This window comes from Podarcis melisellensis (assembly GCF_964234715.1).
Source record: "Podarcis melisellensis genome assembly, chromosome: Z".
Lineage (NCBI taxonomy): Eukaryota > Metazoa > Chordata > Lepidosauria > Squamata > Lacertidae > Podarcis > Podarcis melisellensis.
Genome location: NC_138547.1, coordinates 23,406,138 through 23,433,527, shown reverse-complemented (window position 1 = coordinate 23,433,527; position 27,390 = coordinate 23,406,138). Strand labels below are relative to the sequence as shown.

The 27,390-nt window shown below is 45.3% G+C and overlaps 2 protein-coding genes across 2 annotated transcripts in view; one reads left to right on the top strand and one right to left on the bottom strand.

Annotated features, from left to right (window-relative positions):
• The window catches only part of MTMR8 (myotubularin related protein 8), a 32,126-nt gene extending 26,718 nt beyond the window's left edge, over positions 1 to 5,408 (top strand). The window contains exons 11-14 of the mRNA XM_081897409.1: positions 807 to 1,007; positions 2,211 to 2,339; positions 3,252 to 3,378; positions 3,873 to 5,408. Coding sequence (XP_081753535.1) covers positions 807 to 1,007; positions 2,211 to 2,339; positions 3,252 to 3,378; positions 3,873 to 4,175 — 760 coding nt within the window. The 3' untranslated portion in view covers positions 4,176 to 5,408. The remainder of the gene's footprint in view (positions 1 to 806; positions 1,008 to 2,210; positions 2,340 to 3,251; positions 3,379 to 3,872) is intronic.
• The window catches only part of LOC309362021 (uncharacterized protein C8orf48), a 384,870-nt gene that overhangs the window by 278,361 nt on the left and 79,119 nt on the right, over positions 1 to 27,390 (bottom strand). The window lies entirely within an intron of this gene.

The following is a 27,390-nucleotide window of genomic DNA, read 5'->3' as shown; positions in this document are numbered from 1 at the left end:
ATGCACAAACAAGTTCCAGCCTGTTCTGTCCCCGCCTTGCCCCCTTTTCTTACCAGAAACTATGCGCAAGTCAGTCACACGCATGCTGATCGTGTGCAAGTGGGGAGTTGCCTGTATGCATGCGCATACACACACCACCCCATCATAAAATATCAGAGTAGTGTACAACAATATAGATGAGATAAAATATAAGAACGAATAAAATGCTTTGAAAATGTTTCTATCCACAAAGTTTCCTAACACAATTTAGAACCCTGGAAGATCATTCACTTCTTACCCAGTTCCTCCCTGCCAGCTCTGCGCTAAGCCAAAACTTGTTGCATGAACGTCACCATAGAAAATCCTACTAACATCTTAGTTGTTACAGAATATTCAGTGATATTGCTATAATCATCCAAGGCACCATAATAGTACTTTGATATTGTGCCTTTCCTTCAGGGAGTTCAAACTGGCACACATAATTTTACAGGTTGAACTTCTGTCTAGTCATCAGATAAGCCCAGACCTTCTTACCAATAATCATAAGGTCAGCTGGTCTATCAGAATAATCTCTCCAGAGTGTTTATTCCTGCTACTTCTCCACCAGATAATCCCCTTTCTTGATTCTCTCCTTGAGGTCTTAAAAATGTGTCTTTTCCCTACCCCCAGCTAAAATTACAGTAGAAGTTTTGTGAAGGATAACTGAATTCTCCACACCTCTGACCAGATTCTTTGGTGAAGGATGAGGATCCACTGAAGGTTAAACATCTATTGTCTTCCTTCAGCAATGCTTTTGATGATACCCTCAAACTTTTCTGTCTCTCCAGGTGTGGCCATCTAGAAGGGGACCCCAAGGAAGTGTCTCCGGTCTTCACCCAGTTCATTGAATGTACCTGGCAGCTCATGCAGCAGTTTCCTTGTGCATTTGATTTTAATGAGCGGTGTCTTCTTGAAATTCACGATCACGTCTATTCCTGCCAGTTCGGCAATTTCCTGGGGACCTGTCACAAGGACCGGGAAGATATGAAGTGAGTTGGCATTTCCAGCCGGCAAAATTCAGTATTTTCTCCTTTGTTCCCTGACTATTAAAATGAAGGAATAATTTCCCTAAACCCACCTGAACTCTGGAGAGTACAGTGGTACCTCGGGTTACATACGCTTCAGGTTACAGACTCCGCAAACCCAGAAATAGTGCTTCAGGTTAAGAACTTTGCTTCAGGATGAGAACAGAAATTGTGCTCTGGCAGGGCGGCAGCAGTGGGAGGCCACTTTAGCTAAAGTGGCGCTTCAGGTTAAGAACAGTTTCAGGTTAAGAACGGACCTCCGGAACGAATTAAGTGCTTACCACTGTAATGCTCTAAAAACATTAGTTGAGGCCCCTGCAAATGTGTATGTGTTTCTTAAATGCATTGTCCCGTTGAGTCAGAAAGTATTTTAGAGATGGCATTAAAGGGGGTTAAACAAATCTATAAGAGAGAAGTTGATGGCTGTATGGAACCTCCATGTTCAGAGGCAGTTGCTGGGCAGTTGGTAATAGCAGGAAAAGTACTATTGCCCTTATGTCCTGCTTGTGAGCTTCACTGAGGAATCTGTTTGACCACTGTGGTGAGCATTATGCTGGACTAGATGGACCTTTGGTTTCATCCAGCAGGGTATTTGCATAATGTTCTCCTGCACAGAAGCAGCCTGAGGTGTGTTCTTGGAACTCCATGTGAACCTTCAGGATTTGCAGGAAGCTCAAGAAGATAAGAGGGCAGCTGATACTAGACCCCAATGGTGTGTCTTGCCTCCTATGAACTGCTATCCCAGACCTGTAAAGGGGGACTGTATATGGATGGAGTTAGAGATGACAAAGAATTTGGGCCTGCCATTGAATGTGGTACCCCTGTAATATCCTTCTGTAATATACCAAGAAACTAACCTGTGTCCTGATCTTACCACACCGCTCATTTCACCTCCCTCATTCTATTGCAGATGGGAAACTATACAATGTAATGGTGACAGGAAGATTGAAAGGGATGTTTCATGGTAGGGACGCAGGAACTTGACACAGGGCTGCCATTTTGGGTGGCAGCAGCATGTTTTATGTCACTTTTAGTTCTTTCCTATGATTGGCTGAATTGCAGCAGTTCTCTCCCTCTATAGCACCCTTCTGCTTCACTAGATCCTTTTCTTTATATCTCCTATCATCAAAAACTGGCTACTGTAATCACTCACTTTTTATTTCCTAGAATCCTTGAGAAGACTCATTCCCTGTGGCCTTTCCTTCTCCAGAAGAAGCAGGAGTTCAGAAACCCTCTCTATAAGGGATTTGCAGCTTACAAGGAACTCCGGCCGAACACACTGCCATTTAGTTTCCAGTAAGTTGCTTATTAGCTGCTAGCATGACTTTGACTAAACTGCAGGAAGCAGTGGAAGACAGGAGTGCCTGGCGTGCTCTGGTCCATGGGGTCACAAAGAGTCGGACACGACTAAACAACAAAAGTTGCTTATTGGCGGAAAGTAATTAGGGAAACAAGGAACCTTGCTGCTGCCTTGACTCTTGAGTTGTCCCATTGCTGATTCTGCTTTAATTTTGTAACTGCATAATGAAAATGAAGAGACTAAGGCTGCCTCCCCCAGTCCTGGTGCTCTTCAGAGGTTTTGGGCTACAACTCCTATCAACCCCAGGCATCACAGCCAATAGTCAGGAATGATGGGAGTTACAGTCCAACAACATCTGGAAGGAACCAGGATGGGGAAGGCTGCTGTAAGGAAAAATTACAATTTTATTACTTTGCTTGACCTCAAAACAAGGAAAACGCATGTTTGAAATCCTTCACTAGAAGCAATTCCAGTAGAAATAACTGATTGTGTATACTGTTGTACACAGTGTTGTCTATCAAAAGGCATGGACACAATTCCCTTGTAGCCAGAACTGTGAAAAAAGTTGTTGCCTGGGATTGTGCTGCTTCAATGGGTGAAGAAGCCCCTTCCCAGAGAGAAATGTTTGCCAATGTTTAATGCTTTGTTATTGTGAGATGCTTTGAGTTCAGTGTTATTGGAAGAGCTGCATACAAATATTAAATCAATCAAATGTTGAAAACTCTTTTGAATTCTGAAGTGTACCTCTTCCTATCAGGTTTATTTAACATGAGGAGGATGGGGGTTATTACACCTTATAAAAACTTCAGATCGCTTTCTGTAATAAGGAAACACACTTACATTGTCGTCATCATCATCATCCCCTTCGCAGATCTTAGTTTCTATTTTTCTCTCCCCCTTTCCTTGAGGTTCTGGTGTGGCATGTATAACCGCTTTGACAAAGGAATGCACCCAAAACAGTGTGTGTTGGATCATCTCCTTGGCTGCATCAGCCAGAAAGTGGAGCTGGAGGGTGTTGCTACTGACTTGGAAAATGTAAGTAGTGCACAGCAATGAAATACGTGTTCAGAAAAAGAAAATCTAATCTTGCAATGCAGGCCTTCACAATACAACTGAGATTGGGAAAAAGGAGGCACTTTTCACTGGAAGGTAGGTGTGGAATTATCCCAAACTGTGCCTTAGTATATCCATGCCTTTGCAGTCCTAGGCAGCCAGCAAAGCCACAGTACTTGTGAGGCTTACTGTGGGTTGTGTTTTGGTTTGGTGATTTACCAGCTGTGTGGGAGTCTTCCAAGTACTCTGTAATTCTATCTTTAATAATGCTGTCTGCCGATTTTACTGTGACCAGTTAGGGTTAGTCCAAGATGTTACCCAATAGGTACATAATATCAGCTAGGTGTTGAAGTGCTTTCCTTCCTCCGTTCCGACCTGCTTCACCAGAAGATCTGATATTTGTAAAGCAATGATGCTCCATGTGCTGGTCTCAAAAATGCTTTTATTCTCATAGTCCATTCTTTCTTCTGATATAGAAGTTGCCTCCCTTAGGGGGACCGCTGCCAGATGAGGTTTCCATCTTATCCAAAATGGTTACTGCATCAACTGTCTGTTCCAAGTCCCCAATGCTCAACACACCCCAGGACTATGAGGATGAGCCTCCTGCCCTATTGGCTAATGGCATCCTGGCAAGAGAGGAGGGAGATGAACCTGATCAGCAGCTGAAGAGCCAAGACAGTCTTGTTAATCCCCACGACATTCCAGGTGGCGACAGCAGCAGCAGCAGTAGCATCCGTGGGACCATCCAGCCTGAGGCTCGAGCAAGAAATCTCCATTGAACTGATCTTTGCATCTGCCCTGAGCCATAGGAAACTGGCAATAAAGCATGCAAGACCTGTGGCCCGGTACTGGGAGAGCCACTTCACTCACGTATGGCTAAGTGTTGTGTTATGTATTTTGGAAGCAAGGGAGGAGGCTGGTGTTCAAAGGCTTTCAAGAGCAACCCATGGGTTTGCATGGGGCTGGCTTTTGGGCTGCCACAAATAGTTTCTGGGCATATCTTCCAGAACAGCCACACATGTTCCTTTTTCTGGTGCAAGTACACATGGCTTCTGAGGCAGGTAGCCCTTTCCAAGATGAGGAAGTTTTTTAAAGCCACAAGGTTTCAGATACATGGATTCAAAAGCATTGTGAGCTACTAGCGAATGGAAGAAAATGCCAGTCCATATTAGAGAGGCTTTCCTTGACTGGCTTCTGACACCTTGCATGGGAATTCTATTCAGTGGCAAAATTGGGTTAATATTTGCTGGCCCCTGCACATATTTTTGTAAGCAGTTGTGCCTTTTTTGTTCTTTTTTCTTTTTTTAACTAGAGATTACGGTCGTGTCCAACCATTAGCAATGTGATGTTTTATTACTGTGATATGTGGCTGCAATGTGCAAGTATGTGATCTTTTTTATTGATACCTTTTTTAAAACACAAAACAGCCTGTTTTGAACCTGTCTTGCTGATAGTTTATATCTTTATCAATGTTAATGAGTTAATAATATTGTGGCATGTAGATGAAGTGGCGATAGACTATGGTCAAAGGTCTTAAAGCATCTAAAGTCTTGGCTGCTCAGTGACATGCCATTTAGCTTCCACTCATTCCTGGAGGTCTAGTCCAAGCACTGTCTGGGTTACTGTGCATCTTTGCTGGTATAGGAGTGGGTGCACAGACTCTCTACTCCACCCCACCTACAGTGTTACATGTACACAAAACCCAGTTACATAAGACAACACATTCTCAATCTTCCTGGCTTTCAGGATAATGAATCACATGAATTCATTAACCTTGTGGAACACCTGAATGAATTCATTAACCTTGTGGAAGGAGGGCAGCACACCTATTATTCTACCATGGGAAGCCTCCTGTCAGCTTTCTAAATATCTGAGCTGGACCAAAGTGTGACATATTTGAGACAAAATGGGACCGAGGTTTCCCATTTCATCTCTTGGGAATTGCCTTGTGTGATTTGCTATTGACCTCCCAGAGTGAAGGATTTGGAAATAAAATGTATGAGTTTGTAGTGCTTCCAGTTCCACCATTATTGAAATAGATGCACAAGATTTGTGTTGTTTTATGCTTGTTAGTGGCACCACTCCTTACCTGAGTGAGTGAACTGCCACCATGCTATAGATCAGAGGTGGGGTACCTTGGCTTTCCAGATGTTTGATCCCAATGCCCATCATCCCTGGCCATTCTCTGTGTTGGTTGGAACAGATGAGAGGCAGCTGTATTCCAGCAACAATTGGAGTGTCACAGGTTCCCTATCTTTCTTTTAATACATTCCTTATTGGGTAAAATAGTGATACGTAGGCTTGGAGATTCCTGCTGACTTAACAAGAGGAAGAACAGTTTGTACTTGCAAAATACTAATTTTTCTACAAAGCACTAACATACAGTGTAGCATCCTACATTTGTTTTTTACTCCCCATCCCCCACCCCACTGTTGTGTATTTGCAGTCTTGGCAACAGGAGCGGATCAAAGTGAAGCACTGCTCCTTGGAATCTTCTGCACTTATCCAGGGAAATGAGATTCCAGGCACTAAAACACTGTATCCTATTATGATAGAAAAAAAGTCTCTTCATAAGTTAGTCACAGTTCCTGACTTGCCATTAGCAGCTGATTTCAGGACTGTGTTTTATGGAATACAGTTTGAAATATTGTACAGTTATCCTGTCTTTATGACCAGCCTGGCATTTTCTCCGCATGTAATATTGCCAGAATGGTATATGCTTTGCCAGGACACTGAGCTCTGGTATTCTAATAAAGGTGCTTCTTAAGAATCTCTGCCTGGTTAGACGAGAACATTTCGCCTCACTTCCTCTTAGCCTTGCTGCTCAGAAATCCATTAACAATATGCTGCTAGAGAAGATGCAAGCTTATGCTAATGCATTTTTATCTTGCTTGTTTGCTTTTTGACCTGCTGGCCTTTTTTAAAAAAAACACCACAAAAAAACCTTCATTTTCAGAATATAGAAAAGGGAAGAAAAGTCAAGACTTGAAACCCTAATTAAGCACCGGGTCCTGATGAAGAGAGTTGAAACAGTACACATACATAACAATTATTAGCAAGCAAATGTGTGACCAAATATATTGATGCTAATCCATGGGCACTAAAAGTCACACAAGTTGTAGTTTCTTTCCTGTAAAGCAGCCCAAAGGCAACATTCCTTGCCGGAGAACCTTCCAGAAGCCACATATTGGTGGTAAATGAAGCCAGAGCCTAAAGAGGGCAGATGTAAAGATGTGACTCTCAGCAGGCCACATTCCAGGAGCACAAAAGTTGGATGTTACTACAGCTACCCATGCGGGCAAGCAAGAGTCATAGTTGTCATTCAAGCACAGATTCCAGCCATGCAAAAACACTCAAGCATGTACCAGAGCGTTAGTGAGTAGCATGGCTTGAGTGGGGGGTGGCCTCATGTTGTGGGGCAGCATAGTGAGAGTCCCAAGCAGAGGAAAAGGCCTGGAGGGCCACATCTGGCCTCTTGGGCCCGAGGTTCCCCACCCCTGCTGTATAGATAAATTAAGTCCTTTGTTACACTGTTTTTAAAAGGAAAGCAACTTTTTAAAATATGAATTATGTAGGAGTAAGACATTCCAGTCAAAGGTGAGAAAATGTTAAACTATGCATTCAAATGTACCTCTGTAATAAGCACCTATTATCTTCTAATACTACTATATAGCATTTGCTAAGTGATTCCGTTTAAATTTCAGTATTAATGTTCATTGTGTTCCAAAATGAACTTGCCTTTTCTTGGGGTAAAAGCACCTGTTATCTGACCAGTGTGATTTGAATGGAAAACAGCATTAGAATCATAGAATTGTAGAGGTGGAAGGGACCGTGGGGGTCATCTAGTCCAACCTCTTTTGCCCAACGTGGGGCTCGAATGCACAACTCTGAGATCTCATGCTCTACCGACTGAGCTATTTCCTAGTAACTAAATTCAGTCTTCTGAAAGAATGGTAGTAGCTTTGAAGCTGTGATTCATGTCTCTGGAGAAAGTTCTGAAAGCACTTGAATCTTTGCCTGATTGCTGAGATTTTGGATTCTTGCCATTAAGACTCAGTCATAAATTTCATTATCTCAGTCTTTTATCACTATTGAAAACATCTTCATTCTGTGCTAGCCTGAAGTGATCATATTTTCTTCCATTTCTTCAAGAAGATCACCAGTTGCTATCTTTTTCTTTGGGCGACACCTCTTAAAATATATTTTTCCTTCCTTGTATATCTAGTTCCTTCATTTTGTTAAACACAATCCCATCCAATCTAATAAACTTTTCCAGCCTTGTAGTTTTGATCTCTAAGCCTTTCTAGCCTTTCATCTAGTATTAAAGTTCCTTTCCTCATGTAGATTGATAGAAAACTCTAACGTTAGTTCTTGGTAAACAAGAGGATAAGTTTTCAAATAGGGATGCTTACAAAATTCTCCCCATCTGAATTTCTTATAAATCAATGTGGAGGGGATCCACATTACTCCATATTACCTTAAACTTGCTGAAGTGGCACTAATGTATAATTAGTCCAAAAAAATCAGTTCCTAGGTGTTTTGTTTGGTCTCATGTGAAACTCATCACAGTTTTCAGTCTGCTCCCCCCCCCCCCATTACAGATACATTCACCAGAGCCTAGTATGTATACTGATTAAGCTGTGGGAATCCTGATACGTAGATCAGGGACGATCAATCTGTGGCTCTTGGACTAATTTCTTGCATGTGTTGAGGAAGAGGTAAACAGAGGAAGCTTCCTTATACCAAGTCAGATCCTTGACCCTTATACCCCATCTAGCTCAGCATTGCCCACACTGACTGGCAGCAGCTGCCCAGGATTTTAGACAGAGTCTCTTTTCAGCCCTTCCTGGAGATGAACTTGAGACCTTATTCATGCAAAGCAGATGCTCTACCACTGAGCTGCAGCCTCTTTTGGAGTGGGGTGGAATGACAGGGGGGACCTGTTTGAGTTCTGGCCCAACTCACCACAAAGCAAATACAGTCCTCAAGAGAAAAAGCTTTCCCCATCGCTATGGTAGGTTGAGATCCATTTTTCCTGACTGTGATTTAATCAGTCTGGATTCCATTGGTGTGTGCATTAGTCACATGGAAGTAGGAGAAATATGTGAATTAAGAACTGCAGTGCCTGCTACAAATTCACATGTTTTATAGTCCTTGCCCAATCTAGAAAGTCATGCATGACCCAGTAAATCCATGGAATAAAATTGGGGTGTGGGGAGGGAACTAGCCATCCCTAACTTTTAAGATATTTAACTTGTGCCATGAAATGTAACATTTGGGGTGGAGGAAGGAAGGTCTTGCGAAAATGTCTTGCGAGTTTGTTTCCTTTTTCTTAAAACTGCTTGAAGAGGTGCAGTTGCAACTGACCGTGCTTCGCAAGACAAAAAAACCTCGCAAGACGAAAAGACTCGCGGAACGAATTAATTTCGTCTTGTGAGGTACCACTGTATCTGAAAGACTATATTTGCATGTGGACAGATGTACATATTCTGGAGGTAGGCTGTATCTCTTCACGTATATGTCTGTACCAGAGGTGGACTGGTTCAGTTAAGAGATGCAAGTAATTCTTATGCAGGCAAGCTCTGAGATGAGTTGAGACGAAAGAAAAATAGGCTTCTTTTATTTTGAGCAGTACACTTTCTACTTAAAGTTTGTGTGTAAGATCTGTATGCTAAAGGTCTACACACACCTGAATGTACCAGGTCACTTGCACTGACGTGTAGTGCATTAGCAGGCAATTTCACCAGACTGCATAATGTAGCTCTTCTCTCCAGCAGTTGGATCATTTTTGACTTCTCTAATTATGAACAACATTTTCCATGTCAAGAACAGAAATACAGAAGACTGTTGAAAACGCTGTAGCACGTCCTTGGGCCTCCTATATCAGATATAATTGGCTTCCCACTGTGGCACCAAGCAGAGTCTAGATTTCTTAAAGCTCTTACCTGCTGCTAAAAATAGTGTTTAGGGATGAATGGGAAATGGGAAGTCTGAAAATGTCTGCCCAAGTCTATCCATGAATAGGTTTCATGAGGCTCCTTTTCTCAATGGATGTGGAGCGATTTACCTGATCACGCCCACTGGTCTTCCCTAAGGGTCTGTCTTTTCTGATCCCCCTTGCATCACTGTTACCTCTGGTCTTTATTTGACTCCCTTGTGTTTCCTTCTGCTCAGTATGCCATCGCAATTAGGAAAAAATGCCAAAGCGGGGGAACCAGTGCCAGGTGTTTTCATTACACCTGTCATGGACATTATAAAGAGAAGCCAAGGCCTCTCCTGGTTCCCACTCAAAACACAATGGCAGCTGCTCTTCTTTGAAAGGGTGGAATAGATCTTTAGTGAAGCAGAAGTAACAGTACAGACCCAGTGACCAGCATAGAATTATAGTAGGATCAGAGCTCTGAGAAAGTGACAGTAATTGGCAGGATTCGTTGGGCTAGAAGCAGGCATTCCAAGTTCAAAGAGTCCAAGATCAGGGAAAGAGGTTCAGAAATGCACTGAAGCCAGAGTTCTCACAAGCAACTGCCAAGCTTTTAAAGGTGGGGTTTGCTTATTCATGAGATCCCTATACCTTGTGTGAATGTTGAACTTGCAGACATGCACTGCATTGGTGGTGGTGGGGTGTCTTCCCACCTGCAGAGCTGCCATGAGGTCCTGAATGACAAGGCTGTGCCCTTCATTTCTGAATCCTTCACACACACACACACCCCGAGTAATTGGCTGATGCCCTCCCCAGACTGCACTGATACTGACTTCTCTGTTGGAGGGATTCCCACCACCCCACCCGGGGCTGCCGGACTCTGGGGAAGGGGTGAACCTGCCTCCTCCAGTCTCTCTTCCATTGACACAGCTCCCACTATCCCTTTCTTCTCATCACCTTCCTTGTTCTCCACAACTTTCCAACCCTAAGTCTGACAGAGTCTCAGGACTCACAATTATAGCTGCTGCTGCTGCCCCAGTCTTTTATGAAAACACAAGATGGGCACTGGCTAATACTGTCAAAGCAAAGTGAGTTCCTGTTGGCTGCTTGTTTGCTTCCTTGCTTATGATCAGTATGTGGAGTTGGGTAACATAATGCCACATAGACACCTATAAAATTGTAGAGTGCTACCAGCAACTGGGTGGGGAGCTGTTACTTGTAATGGTGAGTGATTATGCCATGAATAGGTAGAGATAAGAAGATCCTGGTAGAGCAAGCCAGTGACCCACCTAGCCCAGCATCTTCTCACAGTGGTCAGCCAGATGCTTATGGGAAGCCCCAAAGCAGCAACCAAACGCAATAGCACCCTAGCCACTTGTGATTCCCAGCAACTGGCATTCAGAGACATACTGCCTCCCAACAAAGGAGGTAAACATGTGGTCCTCCACATGTTTGTTTTTAGACTCCCAACTCCCATCAGCTTCAGCCAGCATAGCCAGCGGCCAGGGATGATGGGAGGTGGTAGACCAGCAACACCTGGTGGCTCACAAGTCCCCTATTCCTTGGTTCAGCCAAGCTTACCATGCCATCACTACCACATGGAAGAAAGGGTAGCATGGACAGAGTAAGTCAGGGTTCGTCGCTGTCAAACACTGCCCCCCCCCCTACGCACCTGGAGATAGTTGTGTGTAAAATAGCTGTGTGATGTGATGACTTCCAGTCCATACAGTGTCCCCTGTTACCAGGTTAAACCATAAACTATGACTATGAAAGGGAAAGTAGAATTTGCACCGCAAGGGTGAGAGGCCCCGTTCACACATTGCTTGGGCTCTTGTCTGGTTGTCATTGCATGTTATATAATTAGATTTGAACATAGCTGTTGGACACGAGTAATCGTGGAACAGACTTCTGATTTTACATCCCTCCTCCTGCTTTATTCAGCCTTCATGGTTTCATGGCAAAAGTCATCCTTTTTGCATAATGGCACTTCTCTCTTTTCCTTCCAATAACACCTTGTACCATGAATACTTCAAGAGCACATTTTACCTACACAGAGCCTTCATCTCCCACAGAACCCCAGTGCATTGCAGAGGATAATAGGACATATTCTGCAGTAGCCTTCCCCAACCTGGTGTTCTCCAGATGTTTTAGACTGGGGTAGTCACCTTTTTTATACCTACCACCCACTAATGCATCTTTCTTGATGGTAAAATTTCCTTACCGCCCACCAGTGCTCTATAGAAGGAGGATTCAGCTTGTGCTGTAGAACCCCCTACCGCCCACCTAGAATCCTGAAACGCCCAGTAGTGGGCAGTAGGGACCAGGTTGACAACCCCGGTTTTAGACTGTAACTCTCACCAGCGCCCCCACCCCCTATCTTGGCTTGAGCTGATAGGAGTAGAAGTCCAAAGCATTTAGAAGGCATATGTTTCAGGAAGGCTGTTCTTCCATCAAGGAGAGCACTTGACCAAGCTTATTGATGAGTCTTGTGACCCTAGAACATGACACAGAACACACCTGCTTCTTCTCTGTGGATCAGCAGGAGGCTGAAATGCTTCTGAATGACCCACAGGACTCCATACCATCCAACATTTCTCCAATGAAAATTGGGACATCCTAAGGAAAAGTACTTTCCAGGATAAAATCAGAAATGGACGGCTTTTCTAAATGAGGGACATTCGTGGAAAATAGGGACACTTGGATGGTCTGCAATCATGGGAGTTGTAGTCTAGCAACACCTGCAGGCAACACATGTTCTCACCCTGTTCTAGCTGAGGAACCCCCCCCCCAATGTATTTGGCCCATTAAGGGATGCCGGAAGAGGGTAGGAACATCTGTACTACTCACCACAAACATCAATCCAACTGTGTGTGCATATTTGTATGTATATATGTGTGTTTGCGGAGCAATGTAATTATTGGGTTGTGCAGTGTGTCTGTTTCTGTTTTTTAAAGTGAGCATACAGAGATTGCTTCCGAAACTGCCGAAACTTTTGTAGTAAGTTTAAATTACATTCAATATTCAAGCTGAAATGTTTTGTTTTTCCCAGTTTCTGTAAGCATACTGGCCATATTTTGTCTTAAAATATTGCTGTCTTGAACTATGTGATTAATGCCTCACTGTATGTCAGTTTGAATACATTTCCGTGGTCCAGTTTCACTTGATATACTGCTTAAAAAACAAACAAGAAAAATATGTTACTGCCCCTTGGAGTGGTGCATTGCATTATTTAAAATGTGGTTACAAGTCTCATGGAGGGTTTAATTTGTACGTATTGCTTTTTTATTTCGTATGAAAATGAATAAATTCCTTGCATTTTTTTTTAAAGATACAGCTTGTGTATATTTCTTGAATATTGATTAAGAGAGCTGTGGTAAGAATCACAAAATACCACTTCTTTCTGTCCAGAGAAGTTTCTGTTGAATGAAAGAATTGTGTTTCCTGGAAAACACCTTTGGCGGCAACCGTGGGTTTGAAGATAACAGTGCCGTCTCAGAACCATTCCTGGAATTAAAACAAGCAGCCCATCCCCTGCAGGCTTACAATCCAAAACACACACACACCACACCAGTGAATAGGGGTACAAAGGAAAGTGGGAAGATCAAAATCGGACACCAATTTGTAAACGGTTTTTTGTTTTTTTTAATGACCAGCTTGCATAGTTCAGGGGCAGGAGGTGTCTGGTGAGGCTTGTCTTTTGGCAAAGCTAATGCAATGAGCTCTGCTTTCTAACTCTCCCACCAAAAGAATCCAACGGAACTGCTGTTCCCATGGGACAACTGAGGGGGAGGAGGTATCTAATGCAGCTGCCTTTCAAGTTACTCAAAATCTTATCGCATGGATGGTATTTGTTGCTAGCTGAGAACTTATAACACAGGAAGGTAGTTTCAGCTGCACGATAGCATCTGTTGCTTAGACTCTGTGTGTCCTTCCCAGTAAACAGAAAATCCGGTGCATAATTAAAAATTGAAGCCTGGTGGGAAAGGGACAGTACCATGCTAAGATTGATGTTCCTGTTTCAAGGTCAGCCTTCCTGATGAAGGGTAGCATCCTTTCCTTTCTCTCTCTCTCTCTCTCTCTGTCACACACACACACGCACACACACACACTACTGAAACCTCACCATTTGCTGCCTTTCTTCAAAGACTTCTTTGGTGGGGCATACTACTATTCCCTTCCATCATTTCAACCCAAAATTTGGTGCACAAAAGCACCATCTGTGCCTTTCCCACATTTTGAAAAAGGTATAAAGCTAGGGTGGGGAGCTTGGGACCCTTCAGAAGCTCTTGGACTCCAGTTCACATCAGTACATGGCTAATAGTCATGGGTGTTGGAAGCTGCAGAAAGCACCTAAGGGAATCTGAAATCTTCAGTCTGCTTTTTTTTCTTTTTGTAGACTTTATACTATATTGCTTATAGTATATTAAAGGTACAGGGACCCCTGACCATTAGGTCCAGTCGTGACCGACTCTAGGGTTGCGGCGCTCATCTTGCTTTATTGGCCAAGGGAGCCGGCGTACAGCTTCTGGGTCATGTGGCCAGCATTACTAAGCCACTTCTGGCGAACCAGAGCAGCGCATGGAAATGCCATTAACCTTCCCGCCAGAGCGGTACCTATTTATCTATTTGTACTTTGATGTGCTTTCGAACTGCTAGGTTGGCAGGAGCAGGGACCAAGCAATGGGAGCTCACCCCATCGTGGGGATTCGAAACGCTGACCTTCTGATTGGCAAGTCCTAGGCTCCGTGGATTAACCCACAGCGCCACCTGCGTCCCTTATAGTATATTGCTTTATACTAAAAGTCTCGTTGTGATTTGCAATATATACAATGCAATAAAACATAATGAAAACATACCAAAAAATACACAATAGCACTGTGGTAACGCGGGTGGCACTGTGGGTTAAACCACAGAGCCTAGGGCTTGCCAATCAGAAAGTTGGTGGTTTGAATTCCCGCAATGGGGTGAGCTCCCATTGCTCGATCCAAGCTCCTGTTAACCTAGCAGTTTGAAAGCATGTCAAAGTACAAGTAGATAAATAAGTACCGCTCCAGCGGGAAGGTAAACGGTGTTTCCGTGCGCTGCTCTGGTTTGCCAGAAGCAGCCTAGTCACATAGCCCAGAAGCAGTATGCCGGCTTCCTCAGCCAGTAAAGTGAGATTGAGTAACTAACAGCAATGTCATTAAAGCTGCCTGTGTACTGTAACTGGTGTTACCTGGCACCAGAATGATAGTAAATTTGATGCCAGGTGAGCTGCCTGGGGAAAGCAATCCAAAAACTGGCAGCAAGGTGGGTGGGAGGTACTGTTATTTCTGAATCTGGAGTTTTCATTGCACCAGGGAACTGGATATATTTAGAACACAGTAACTAAACGAAATTAAACCATGACTATGTGCAATGTACCACTTGATCTTTGGGTGGTTTTATTAAGACAACTAGGTGGGGTAGTTTAAACATGTGGCCACAAAAATGTAGGTAGCATGATACAACTTTCAGAACTTACTGGCAAGATGTGCAGATGGGAGACAAGATGTGCCTTCTGTTTACTGACTTCTGCCAGTCTGCAGCAAGGCTATTTAGGTACTTAAAATACTCATGTCACTTTTCCTTCTGCAATTCAATGCAGCTAACAGACATTGTAAAATACAATAAAAATGCATGTTCGCCCTAGACAGACAGGCATTTCAGAACCTGGCACATCATGCTTATTTCTCTTAGAAATCAAGAAGAGAGAAATAATACTGGATTTATGAGAGAATGGGTTTTGTTTTTTGGTAACATTCTGGAATGACTAATAATAATAATAATAATTTTTATTTATACCCCGCCCTCCCCAGCCAAGGCCGGGCTCAGAGCAGCTTACAAGCAATAATAAAAACAAGTTGAATGACAAACAACTTAAAAACAAAATTAAAATACAACATTAAAATATTAAAATGTAGTCTCATCGCAGGAGGAGAAGGAAAAGAAAAAAGAAAGAGAGGGAGGGAATCAAATTGGCTCCAAGCCAAAGGCCAGGTGGAACAACTCTGTCTTACAGGCCCTGCGGAAAGAAATCAGATCCTGCAGGGCCCTGGTCTCATGAGGCAGAGCGTTCCACCAGGCCGGAGCCAGTGTTGAAAAGGCCCTGGCTCTGGTTGAAGCTAATCTAAATTCCTTAGGGCCCAGGACCACTAGGGTGTTGCTATTTATGGACTGTGAAGCTCTCCATGGGGCATACCGGGAGAAGCAGTCCCGTAGGTACGAGGGTCCTACGGCCGTGAAGGGCTTTAAAGGTCAAAAGCAGCACCTTAAACCTGACCCTGTACTCCACCGGGAGCCAGTGCAGCTTGAAAAGCACTGGGTGAATATGCTCCCATGGCAGAGACCCTGTGAGGAGCCTCCCTGCAGCATTCTGCACCCGCTGGAGTTTCTGGGACAGCTTCAAGGGCAGCCCTGCGTAGAGCAAATTACAGTAGTCAAGCCTGGAGATGACCATCGCATGGATCACTGTGGCCAGGTTGGGGCGGGAAAGGTAAGGGACCAACTGCTTGATGCGGCGAAGGTGGAAAAATGTCGCCTTGGCTGTTGCTGTAACTTGCGCCTTCATGGAAAGGGAGGCGTCAAGGATTACACCCAAACTCTTAACGGAAGGCAATGGCACTAATTGGGCCCCCGCAAGAGAAGGGAGTTGGTCCCTCATCCCCATGCCATCCCAACCCAGCCATAGGACCTCTATCTTCGAAGGATTTAGTTTCAATCGGCTCCCATGAAACCATCCAGCCACAGCTTCCAAGCATCTGGTCAGTGTGTTTGGGACCAAGTCGGTGTGGCCATCCACCAGCAGATAGAGCTGAGTGTCATCAGCATATTGGTGACAGCCCAGTCCAAAGCTCCAGATGATCTGGGCAAGGGGGCGCATAAAGATGTTAAAAAGCATTGGGGAGAGAATTGCGCCCTGCGGCACACCAAGAAGTGGCGCGACAACATTTCCCTCCCTAGTGCCACCCTCTGTCCCCAACCAGAGATAAAAGAGCACAGCCAGTTACGGGCTATGCCCTGTATCCCCACGTCTGCAAGGAGGTGGTCCAGAAGATCATGATCGACCATGTCAAAGGCTGCTGATCAATCTAAAAGGATCACCAGCCCTGACCCGCCTCAATCCAGCTGTCTACGGAGATCACCTGTTAGGGCAACCAGAGCCGTCTTGGTCCCAAAACCAGGACAGAAACCGGACTGAAATGGATCTAAAGCCGATGTTTCCTCCACTTAGTAAAGATACTTATTAGACAGAATGATCCCAACACCCGCTGAAATATAACCGTGTTTAGCTCCTTTTCATCCTTCCCTCTTTTTAATGGGGAGTGGGTAGAATTGCACAGGTGTGATGAGCTTCTCTACTCCAGCCCTGCAAAGCCCCTCATACTAGTCAATCTTGCTTCAGGTAAAGAAGGGGCTTGATCATTCAGCAAAATATGGCTTGTATTATCTCAAGTCTTGTGGAGGAGAGCAATTGCCTGAAATAAGCAAAAGGCAGTTCTAGAAATAAGCAAAAGGCAAAAGGCAGTTCTAGAACAAACTAATAACAACTGGCCAGCTTGTGACTCCAACTCCTATGAAGCCCAGCCATAGCTTAGCTACCCTTCAACTAAACGCCCCTTAATCCTTCTCCATTATAAATCCAGCAAATTCTCTAGCAATGGATTTCCTTTAAAAATAATAAGTAATCATTGAATCCCTGGCCATCTCTTTTTGCAAGAAGCTATTGACAGAGCCTCTCTCCTCTCTTTGAGACTGGTGGATGCCTATGAAAAAATAGATTCCCTATGGCAGAGATGAGGCAGCTGTGGCCTTCATGATTAAGGAGGGAAGAATCTGTTCTAATTTTCCCAGTCCTAAATTGAACTCTCCCTGTTTCTGTATCAGGCTGTGTGCACACTATATATTGAAAGCACACACTCCCTAAGAATCTTGGGAACTAGTCTGCAAACGGTGCTGGCAATTGTGAGATAACCAGGTTACCCTGACATTGACAGTAAGGGGGACATGTGAACTGACACAGATATAAATGTTGTTAGGAGGGGTAAAAAGAAAGAGAAAAATCAAAAGTTTGCAAAGGGTTCGAGTAATCTTGCAGGTAAACATGCTAGGTATTGAAGGAGCAAAGAGAGTGGATTTAATTGGAAGATCTTTTCACGTGCATTGTGACTTATTCAATGGAAATGTCATTTTATGGATTTTCAAATATTGTCAGCATGCAACAGCATCCACACCCTGAGAACAACTTCAATTGGCCGGCTAAACCAGGTGCAGATTGCTGATGGGGCTCAAGTCCTTGGTGAGTTAGGGACTTCCTTGCATGCAAAGATAAGCTCCAGCAGATTGAGCAGACGAAACCAATAGTGGGTCCAACGGTTAAGAAGGTGATTTCTGCAGGTGCTGTAGAGGGAAGTGAGGGGCAAATGGGCCTCATCAATCTGGGCAGGTAGCCCATCCAGGAGAAGGAAAGCTCTGATCCTAAACCTCTATTGCCTTATGGCCATACTCATTCATGAGAAATTATTTGGGAGTAAACCCTGAGGAACAATCTGTACTCGCTACCTAGTGGGACATCTTCCGGAGAAGAAAAGACAAAGGAGTAAACCCAAATCCGGATTGGAGTCCCTAAGATGATTGGATAGCACCTTCTATGCTGCCTCCTGGCAACTCCTGCAGTCAAGCTGGTGCCAAACGTATTGCTCTACTTTCCTTTGGACCACATCAGTGAGGCCCAAGGAGAGTGTTGTTGTCTGGACAGCCCAGGACCACAGGTCCAAGCCTATAGGCACCTGCTTCCCTTCCTCAGGCCATGGCCCAATTTGCAGATCACAGGTGTAAAATGGGGGTAACAGTCCAATGCACACCTCCAGATCACAAACACAATTGTCAAGGCTGGAGATGTGTCAGATTGCTGGGAGTGCTTCCAGGGGACAGTTACAGATAGATACCCTTTGACTGGCGTACATTCATTTTTCCCCTATATGGAATACCACAGGATGGTTTTCTACATCTAATCAGGTGGATACCTGAAGATAATATACGGTACATCTAAGTGAATTTTAACTGATAACAACAACAATTTATTATTTGTACCCCGCCCATCTGGCTGGGTTTCCCCAGCCACTCTGGGCGGCTTCCAACAAAGACAAAAATTACACTAAAATGTCACACATTACAAACTTCTCTGAACAGGGCTGCCTTCAGATGTCTTCTGAATGTCAGGTAGTTGTTTATCTCTTTGACATCTGATGGGAGGGCGTTCCACAGGGTGGGTGCCACTCCTGAGAAGGCCCTCTGCCTGGTTCCCTGTAGCTTTGCTTCTCACAATGAGGGAACCGCCAGAAGGCCCTCAGCGCTGGACCTCAGCGTCCGGGCAGAACGATGGGGGTGGAGACGCTCCTTCAAACTGGGCGATAGTTGAAACTGGGCAATAGTTGGCCATACTGGCCGGGTCTAAAGATGTTCTTTTAAGAAATGGTTTAATGACTGCCTCTTTCAGCAGATCTGGGAATGCTCTCTCACAGAGGGAAGCATTCACCACCCCGCAGAGCCCATCGCCCAGCCCTTCCTGGCTTGCTTTTATTAGCCAGGATGGGCAAGGATGAAGGAGACAGGTGGTTGGTTTCACGCATCCAAGCAGCCTGTCCACATTCTCAGGGGTAACGGATTGAAATCGATTCCATGCAACTCGAACAGACAGGGTGCTAGCACTCTCCCGCCCTGACCCTGCTCCCATGGTGGTGTCTACCTCCTTCCAAATATGAGCGACTTTATCTGCAAAAAAACTTTGCAAAATCGTTGCAGGAGATCTTGGTGTCTTTACAAGGCCCCAGTGGTACAGGTGCTTCTGTTAAATTGTGAACCACCTGAAAGAGTCTCCTACTACTATTTTCTGCAGATGCAATAGAGGCGGTGAAGAAAGTCTTTTTCGCCATCGCTATCGCCACTTGGTAGGCTTGACGTTGAGCTCTAACCCGAGTCTGGTCCGATTCAGAATGAGTTTTCTGCCACCGACGCTCTAGCCGTCTCAGTGATTGTTTCCTCGCCCTCAACTCCGAAGAAAACCACGGGGCTGTCCGGGCTCCATGCAATCGGAGAGGGCGCTTCGGAGCCAGACAGTCGATAGCCCTGGTTAACTCCGCATTCCAGCAAGCCACCAGGGAATCAGCTGAAAGGCCATCAACATGGGATAAAGCATCCCCTACCACTCTCTGGAAACCATTTGGATCCATTAAGTGGGGGGCGGACCATCCAAATTGGTCCCACCTCCCTGCAGAGGGGAAGGGTTGTGGAGAAGTCCAGTTGCACCAGGGAGTGATCTGACCATGGCACTTCTTTCGTTTCACTTTTACTTAATGTCAGATCACCAACATCCATAGAGGTGAACACCAGGTCTAAGGCATGTCCGTGACTATGTGTTGGGCCAGACTTATTAAGGGACAGCCCCATGGAGGCCATGGTTTCCACGAAGTTCTGAGAGGCCCCTTGTAAGGTCGTGTCGGCATGGATGTTAAAATCCCCTAGGATAACCAAACTAGGTGTCTCCAACAGAACATCCGCCACGGCCTGAAGCAGCTCGGGCAGGGAATCCTTGGTGCAGCGAGGAGGTCGGTACACCAAAAGGAATCCTGTACTGCCTCTATTGCCCAACTTCCAGAACATGCACTCAGAGAATTGGGTCTTCCCAGTAGGATGCCTGATGCAAGCTAGTGACTTCCTAAAAATCACTGCAACCCCCCCCCTCCCTGCCCACATGACCTGGGTTGCTGTGCGTAAGAGAAACCTGGTGGACAAGCAGCAGCTAAGACAGGCCTATCTGCTTCATCCAACCAAGTCTGTTACACATGCCAGGTCAAGTCCTCCATCCACAATCAAGTCATGGATGGCGGTTGTCAGAGCTGCCCCTAGGTCCCAGCTCACAGAGGACCAACGTCAGGTCGTCGTTATGTACAAAAGTCTTTATTGAAGTTCAGCTTCCATTCCAAAGCCGCGGCGCGCAGCTCTACGTCTTAAACCCTAGACCATCGAAGTCCCGTCTGAATCTCCTCCCCCCTGACACCAGTTTAAGATCCTAGCCCTGCTCCACCTCTTCCGTTGCTCTCTCCTCCTCTGGGTCCTCCTGCCCGCTGTGGCATTCCCCTTTCTGGACTCTTCTGACGCTGAGTCGCCTGACTCCTCCCCCTGCCTCCGGCGAGCTTTAGGACCTGGCTCCCAATCCTCATTCTCTGTTGTCCCGCGCTCCTGTACATTTGAACTTGTCTCTCGCGCCAACCCAGTGACCTTCCTCCTGACCGTTATACTGCTCCTGTCACTGCTTCCCTCTTCCGGGAGGCTTGCTGGACTTGACCTCCCCTCCTTTGCCTGACTCTCCGATGGAGGCGTGGCCAGCCCTGACTCATCTTCTCTCCCAGGCGGGGAATACGCTGGCCCCGCTACCTGGGACTCTTCCCCCCCACTACGCTCTGGTGGGGAAGCTGGTCCTGATCTCCAACTGCTGCTCTGGGAGTCCCCGCTGGCCCCTTGCTCCTGGAGCGTCCCTCTTGGGGCCCCCCTTGCCCTGGCCATAGGCGCCTCCTTCTGTGAATCTTCCGATTCGCTGGAGAGGCTCATGGAATCTCTCAGGCCACTGTCATCTTCTCCTACGCTCCCCTCGGATTCTTCCCCTTCGCTCTCCATCTCCTCTCTTCCCTGCGCCTCTGCTCCTGAGCCCCTGACAGCGGTGGTCTTATGAATCATTGACCTAGCATTACACAGCAACACCTTCAGGTCATGTGGGTTTCCCTTGTTGATTCCAGTATCCATCTCATCAAGACCAGACCCAGAGGCAAGGATAGTCTTCAAACAATGACTATGCCTGCCTCCTCGGTAATGACATGGTCTGGTCTTAGCGTAACTCCTCCTCCTGCCCATGATCATGTCCCAGTGCTTCCCGCCCTGTGGAACATGCCCCAGCCATTGTGTTGGCTGGGGCCAACTCCCAGGCAGCCCTGATCCCGCCCCTTAAAAACAAAACGCAAACAATACAACAACCAATACAACAACAAAAAACAGAACAGTTATACTAAAATTAATCCCCAACCAGATATCCATCCCACCCCACCCCCCCAACAAAGCAAAAAGGGGGGGGGACTTAAAATGCCACCGACTGCTTAAGAACATTTTAAAACACATTAGCCACTTGGAACAGGGAAGCAATAGCTGAACAATCCCGCACTTCCCAAGGGTTTGTTCCAAATGAGTCCAGCCCCACTCTCTAGGCACTGCCACAGGAGTCCTGTTGTAGCTGGGAGAGTGAGGGCCTGGGCCACGCCCCCTGGGCCAGATGGAAAAGGCCTTGGAAGGGAGCAGGCCCTGCAGTCCTCACCACAGCCATGTGGCACCTGAATTCAGATACAGTGGTACCTCAGGTTAAGTACTTAATTTGTTCTGGAGGCCCGTTCTTAACCTGAAACTGTTCTTAACCTGAGGTACCACTTTAGCTAATAGGGCCTCCTGTTGCCGCTGTGCCGCCGGAGCACGATTTCTGTTCTCATCCTGAAGCCAAGTTCTTATCCTGAAGCACTGTTTCTGGGTTAGCGGAGTCTGTAACCTGAAGCGTATGTAACCTGAGGTACCACTGTACAGTATTTGTACAGTATTTGGCACAATACATCCCCGTTTCATGAAGAAACCACATAAAGGAGAAAGGAGGTGGGAAATTATGGAAGAGCATGTGAATATTTGATTTATATACGTAGATATTTCACACAGGGCTAATAGCAATTTAGGTAATGACACAGGTTATTCGTATGCACATTTTAGTAAGTCAAATTGCATAAATGGCAGGGATCCAAAGCTTTCATGACCCTGATCAAGGCAACAGAAGAATATGGTTGTTTGGGCTATCCAAGAAAATATATGGGTTTTGTGGCACCTGGGTGGGCAAAGTGTTGACACTTGCTTCAAATACAACATGCACGTAAGGGACCTTATTCCCTTCTGGATATTCATTCTATCCACGCCACCCCTTTCAGACTAGACAACAAAGGGATATGAGGGAATAGATAAAAGGAGATATATTTTTTTTAAAAAAAAACACTGAATGTATTCTAATACCCCGTAGTGGGGGTGGGGTATTTATGAATCAACTAAGGTCAGATAATGAAATCTATGGCAAATGCTACCCGGGAAGGATTAACCAGTCTCCAGACAGAAGTTAATTTCCTGGTTAAAACGGTTCTCCATGTGGCTCTTGATTGAATCTAACTAAGCAGGGAGGTTTATGTGCTTTCTTGAACAACACCTGCTGTAATTATGTTGCTAGGAGTTGTGTAACTGAAGCCAGCTCCAGGTGTTGGCATAGGTCTCTCAAGAGCTGTATGGTGCCAGGTGTAAGCCTGGGCTTTACCCGATGTTCCTGCTCAAACTATGGGCACAGGCCCTGCATACCCACTCTCTCATTCAGTGTGGTTGTAAGAAAATTGGAAGCACCTGCTCCCTGTTTTAAACTAGCCAAAGTTTGTCATTATGTCTGAATTGTGGAGAGCTTGGTTTAGCTGTAGCTTCTTAATAAGCTGCGATCAACAGCCATGACCTGATTGTGACTTCTTTCAACAAACCATAGTTTAATTTAAAGTTTAAGGTAACCAAAGGTACACCCAAGCACCCCAAAGTTCAGACATAAGTAGTTCAGGTTAGTTTAAAACAGGAAGCAGAAGCTTCCATAAGATCATACTCAGAATTGGAAAAGGCTTAAATGATTATTCAGCCCAACCCTGTACCACTGGAGGAAATCTACTGCTAGGCAGCCCTCTGAAAATTTCTAATGAAGGTGAACTCAGCACTTCCAAAGACTCTTTGTTCCGCTATCAAGCAGCTCATGTCATCGTGAACTCTTTCTTAAATATTTCTTATCTGTGTTCCCGTCCTACTCTTATCCAGCAATTGGCATCAATTCTTTAGCTTGGTAATACTAGTATGTTGGTCTTCTTTCCAGAACATCTAGTACCATTCTGCCCTCTAGTGGCTTAGAGCAGGAAAGGCAGGGGAAACATAACCTTTTTGTTCAAATTAGGGACATTAAAGAGGGAGAGGGAGAGAAGCTTTGCTGCATATATAGTGGTACCTCCGGTTACATACGCTTCAGGTTACAGACTCCGCTAACCCAGAAATAGTACCTTGGGTTAAGAACTTTGCTTCAGGATGAGAACAGAAATTGTGCTCCAGCAGCACGGCAGCAGGGGGAGGCCACATTAGCTCAAGTGGTGCTTCAGGTTAAGAACAGTTTCAGGTTAAGAACGGACCTCTGGATCGAATTAAGTACTTAACCCAAGGTACCACTGTATATTGTGTCACTCATAAGAAGGGCACTAATATTTCATGCTTTACCATCCTGCTTCAGCCAGTGCTGTGCTTCTCCAAATGTTGCTGAATTAAAGCCCCACCATCCCTGACCACAGGCTATACTGCCTGGGGCTGATGGGAGCTGGAATTCTACTGCCCTGGAAAGCCACAGGATCCCCAGCACTGCCCTATGCAATCTAAACTACAAACAGCAGAAAGCAAGCCTCTGAGTCAGGGATGGGGAGCCTGCCCTCCGAGTGTTGTTGGACTCTGTTATCCCTAGCCAACAATCAGGATGGTACGAGTTGTACTCCCAAAACATGCCAGGAACATATGTTCACCACTCCTCTGTTAGGCCCATGGTGGTCACAGAATCATAAAACTGTAATCTGTCCCATTGTTGAATGGCTCTCACCATCAAAAAGTTTTTCCTAATATTTAGTTTTTGGAATCTCCTTTCTTGCAAATGGACTCCATTGGTTCCGGTCCCACTCTCTGGGGCAGAAAAGAAACAAGCTTGCTATGTAATCCCTGTGAGAACCCCTCAGATTTTTTAATATGGCTGTCAATCCCTAGGGGGCATCTAGTCTAACCCCCTGCAGAGCAGGAATCTCAACAAAAGCACAGGTGGTCATCCAACGTGTGCTTTAAAACTTCCAAGGAAGAAAACTCCACCACGTAACGAGGGAGTCTATTCCACTGTCAAACAGCTATTACCACCAGACAGTTCTTCCTGGTGTTTAATAATAATAATAATAATAATAATAATAATAATAATAATAATAATAATAATTTTTATTTATACCCCACCCTCCCCAGCCAAGGCGGGCTCAGGGTGGCTAACAAGCAATAATAAAAACAAGTTGAATTAATACAACTTAAAAACAAGATTAAAATACAACATTAAAATATTGAAACCTTTAAATATTAAAATGCAGCCTCATCACAGGAGAAGAAAGGAAAAAGGAAAAAGAAAGAGGGCGAAGGAATCAAATTGGCTCCAAGCCAGAGGCCAGGCGGAACAACCCTGTCTTACAGGCCCTGCGGAAAGAAATCAGATCCTGCAGGGCCCTGGTCTCGTGAGGCAGAGCATTCCACCAGGCCAGAGCCAGTGTTGAAAAGGCCCTGGTTCTGGTTGAGGCTAATCTAACTTTCTTAGGGCCCGGGACCACTAGGGTGTTGCTATTTATGGACCTTGAGGCTCTCCGTGGGGCATACCGGGAAAGGCGGTCCCGTAGGTATGAGGGTCCTAGGCCGTGAAAGGCTTTAAAGGTCAAAACCAGCACCTTAAATCTGACCCTGTACTCCACTGGGAGCCAGTGCAACTGGTAAAGCACTGGGTGAATATGCTCCCATGGCAGAGACCCTGTGCGGAGCCTCGCTGCAGCATTCTGCACCAGCTGGAGTTTCTGGGACAGCTTCAAGGGCAGCCCCGCATAGAGCGAATTACAGTAGTCAAGTCACTGTGGCCAGGTCGGGGCAGGAAAGGTAAGGGACCAACTGCTTGATGCGGCGAAGGTAGAAAAATGTTGCCTTGGCTGTTGCTGTAACCTGCGCCTCCATGTTTAGTTGGAATCTCTTTTCTTTTAAGTTATCTTAAATCCATTCATTTTGGTTCTACCCTCTGTTGCAGGAGAAAATGAGCTTGCTCTGTCTTCCATGTGACCGGCCTTTAGATATTTAAAAGTGGCTATTTATATCTCAGTCTCCTTTTACCCAGGCTAAACATACCCAACTTCCACTGTTCCTCCTAAGGCTTGGTTTCCAGACCCTTCATCATCTTGGTTGCCCTCCTCTGCACACCTTCCTGCTTGTCAATATCCTTAAACGGTGGTGCCCAGTGAGTGGGTCATGATTCCTACTTTATTTTGCTCTATTGGAAGAAGTCCTCTGTTTCAGGACTGGGACGCCTGTGGCCCTCTGCATATTTTTGGACTACTGTTTGCATCATCCCTGACCATTGGCCATGCTGTCTGGGGCTGAAGGAAGTTTCTGTCCAACAACAACAACTGACGAGCCATATGTTCCCCAGACCTACTTTACTTTAAGGGGAGATTGATCTGGGAATCTTGGCCCTTCTGCATTCAGACCAGTAGCTCAGTTGGTACAGCATAAGAACTCTTAATCCCACGGTCATGGGTTTGAGTCCCATGTTGGGCAAAAAGGCTCCTGCATTAGATGTGGTCCCTTCCAACTCTACAATTCTATGCTTAAGTTAAAGTGATATTTCTTCAAATGAGCATGTCTGTCTGAAATATCCTTGGAGTCGAGTGTGGATTTCATTCAGCTCATAGTAGTGAGGAATGAAAGTTCCCCAAAAATATCTGCTTTACATACATTATTTACAGAATGCGCTGCACGTGATTGGCTAATTCTGGGATTCTCCTGTAGGCCAATCAGGTTGCGGATTCACTTCCACCTGGAGCGGACCAATCATACTGCTGCATTGTTCTAGGACCAATCAGACTGCTACATTCTGGAGCCTATTGTTCTAGGACCAATCAGACTGCTGCATTCTGAATCCTATTGTTCTAGGACCAATCAGACTGCTGCCTTTTGGATCCTATTCAAGTGAGTACATAACACTGTCCCTTCTTTCTCCCCCATTTCCCCTAGTTTTAGCTGTTTCCATTTGCTCCATTCATTTGTATGGGACAGGGAAAGTGGGTGACAATCAGGACACATTCCCAGAAGGCAACATAGTCACCATCATTCCATTATACAAAAACTAACTTTTGCATAGATCAGTGAAATAGTTAGCCCTGAAAAATCTCAGCTCTTCGTGCCTTCAGATCTAAAGTCCCCCTCCAGGTGTGTGATCCAGCCCCCAAACATTTTTGTGTGAAGTGAAAGCATCACATTATAATGCAATTCGCCTCTCACAGGGGAGAAGCAATAATCTACCTTATTTTTTATTAAACATATTGTGCTAAAAAATAAATAGTGCATTACAGTGGTACCTCGGGTTAAGTACTTAATTCGTTCTGGAGGTCCATTCTTAACGTTGAAACTGTTCTTAACTTGAAGCACTACTTTAGTTAATGGGGCCACCTGCTGCCGCCGCGCCACTGCCGTGCGATTTCTGTTCTCATCCTGAAGCAAAGTTCTTAACCCGAGATACTATTTCTGGGTTAGCGGAGACTGTAACCTGAAGCGCATATAACCTGAAGCGCATGTAACCCGAGGTACCAATGTATATGCTTGCGAGATGACAATTGCTTTTAATTTTGAACACTTCGCATAAGTTGTTTTCTTTCCCTCACACACTCCTTTGCCCCCTGCCCCCAATATCAGGCCAGGGTTGCCTCCAGAAACAAAAGCCAACCCCAAGGAATGCTCTCTTTCTTCCATCCTAGGACATCTTTCTCATGTGACTAATTTAGTTTGTTTATTTACCACTTCAAAGTCCTGATAAAAACCCTTCAACCTGTCAGATAAATTCTCCTGGCAGTTTGCTTTTATTAAGGTGTGGAATCATCCAGTCTAAATCCAAGAATGCCTTTCCCTGGGAGGGCGGGGGGGGGGAGGCTGATAAGGCTGGCTAAACTGCCGCTGCATGAATAGCTGCACACTCTTTAATGTGATCAACCATTTCTGCAGTCTTTTAATGTCCAAGAGACCTGCTTAGACTAAAGCCTCCTAGGTACTACACTCACTGAACTAGGCCCTCCAAATGGTACTGGATGGGAACTCCCATAGTCAGCCACACTGCTTGAGTCTGATGGAAGTTAATT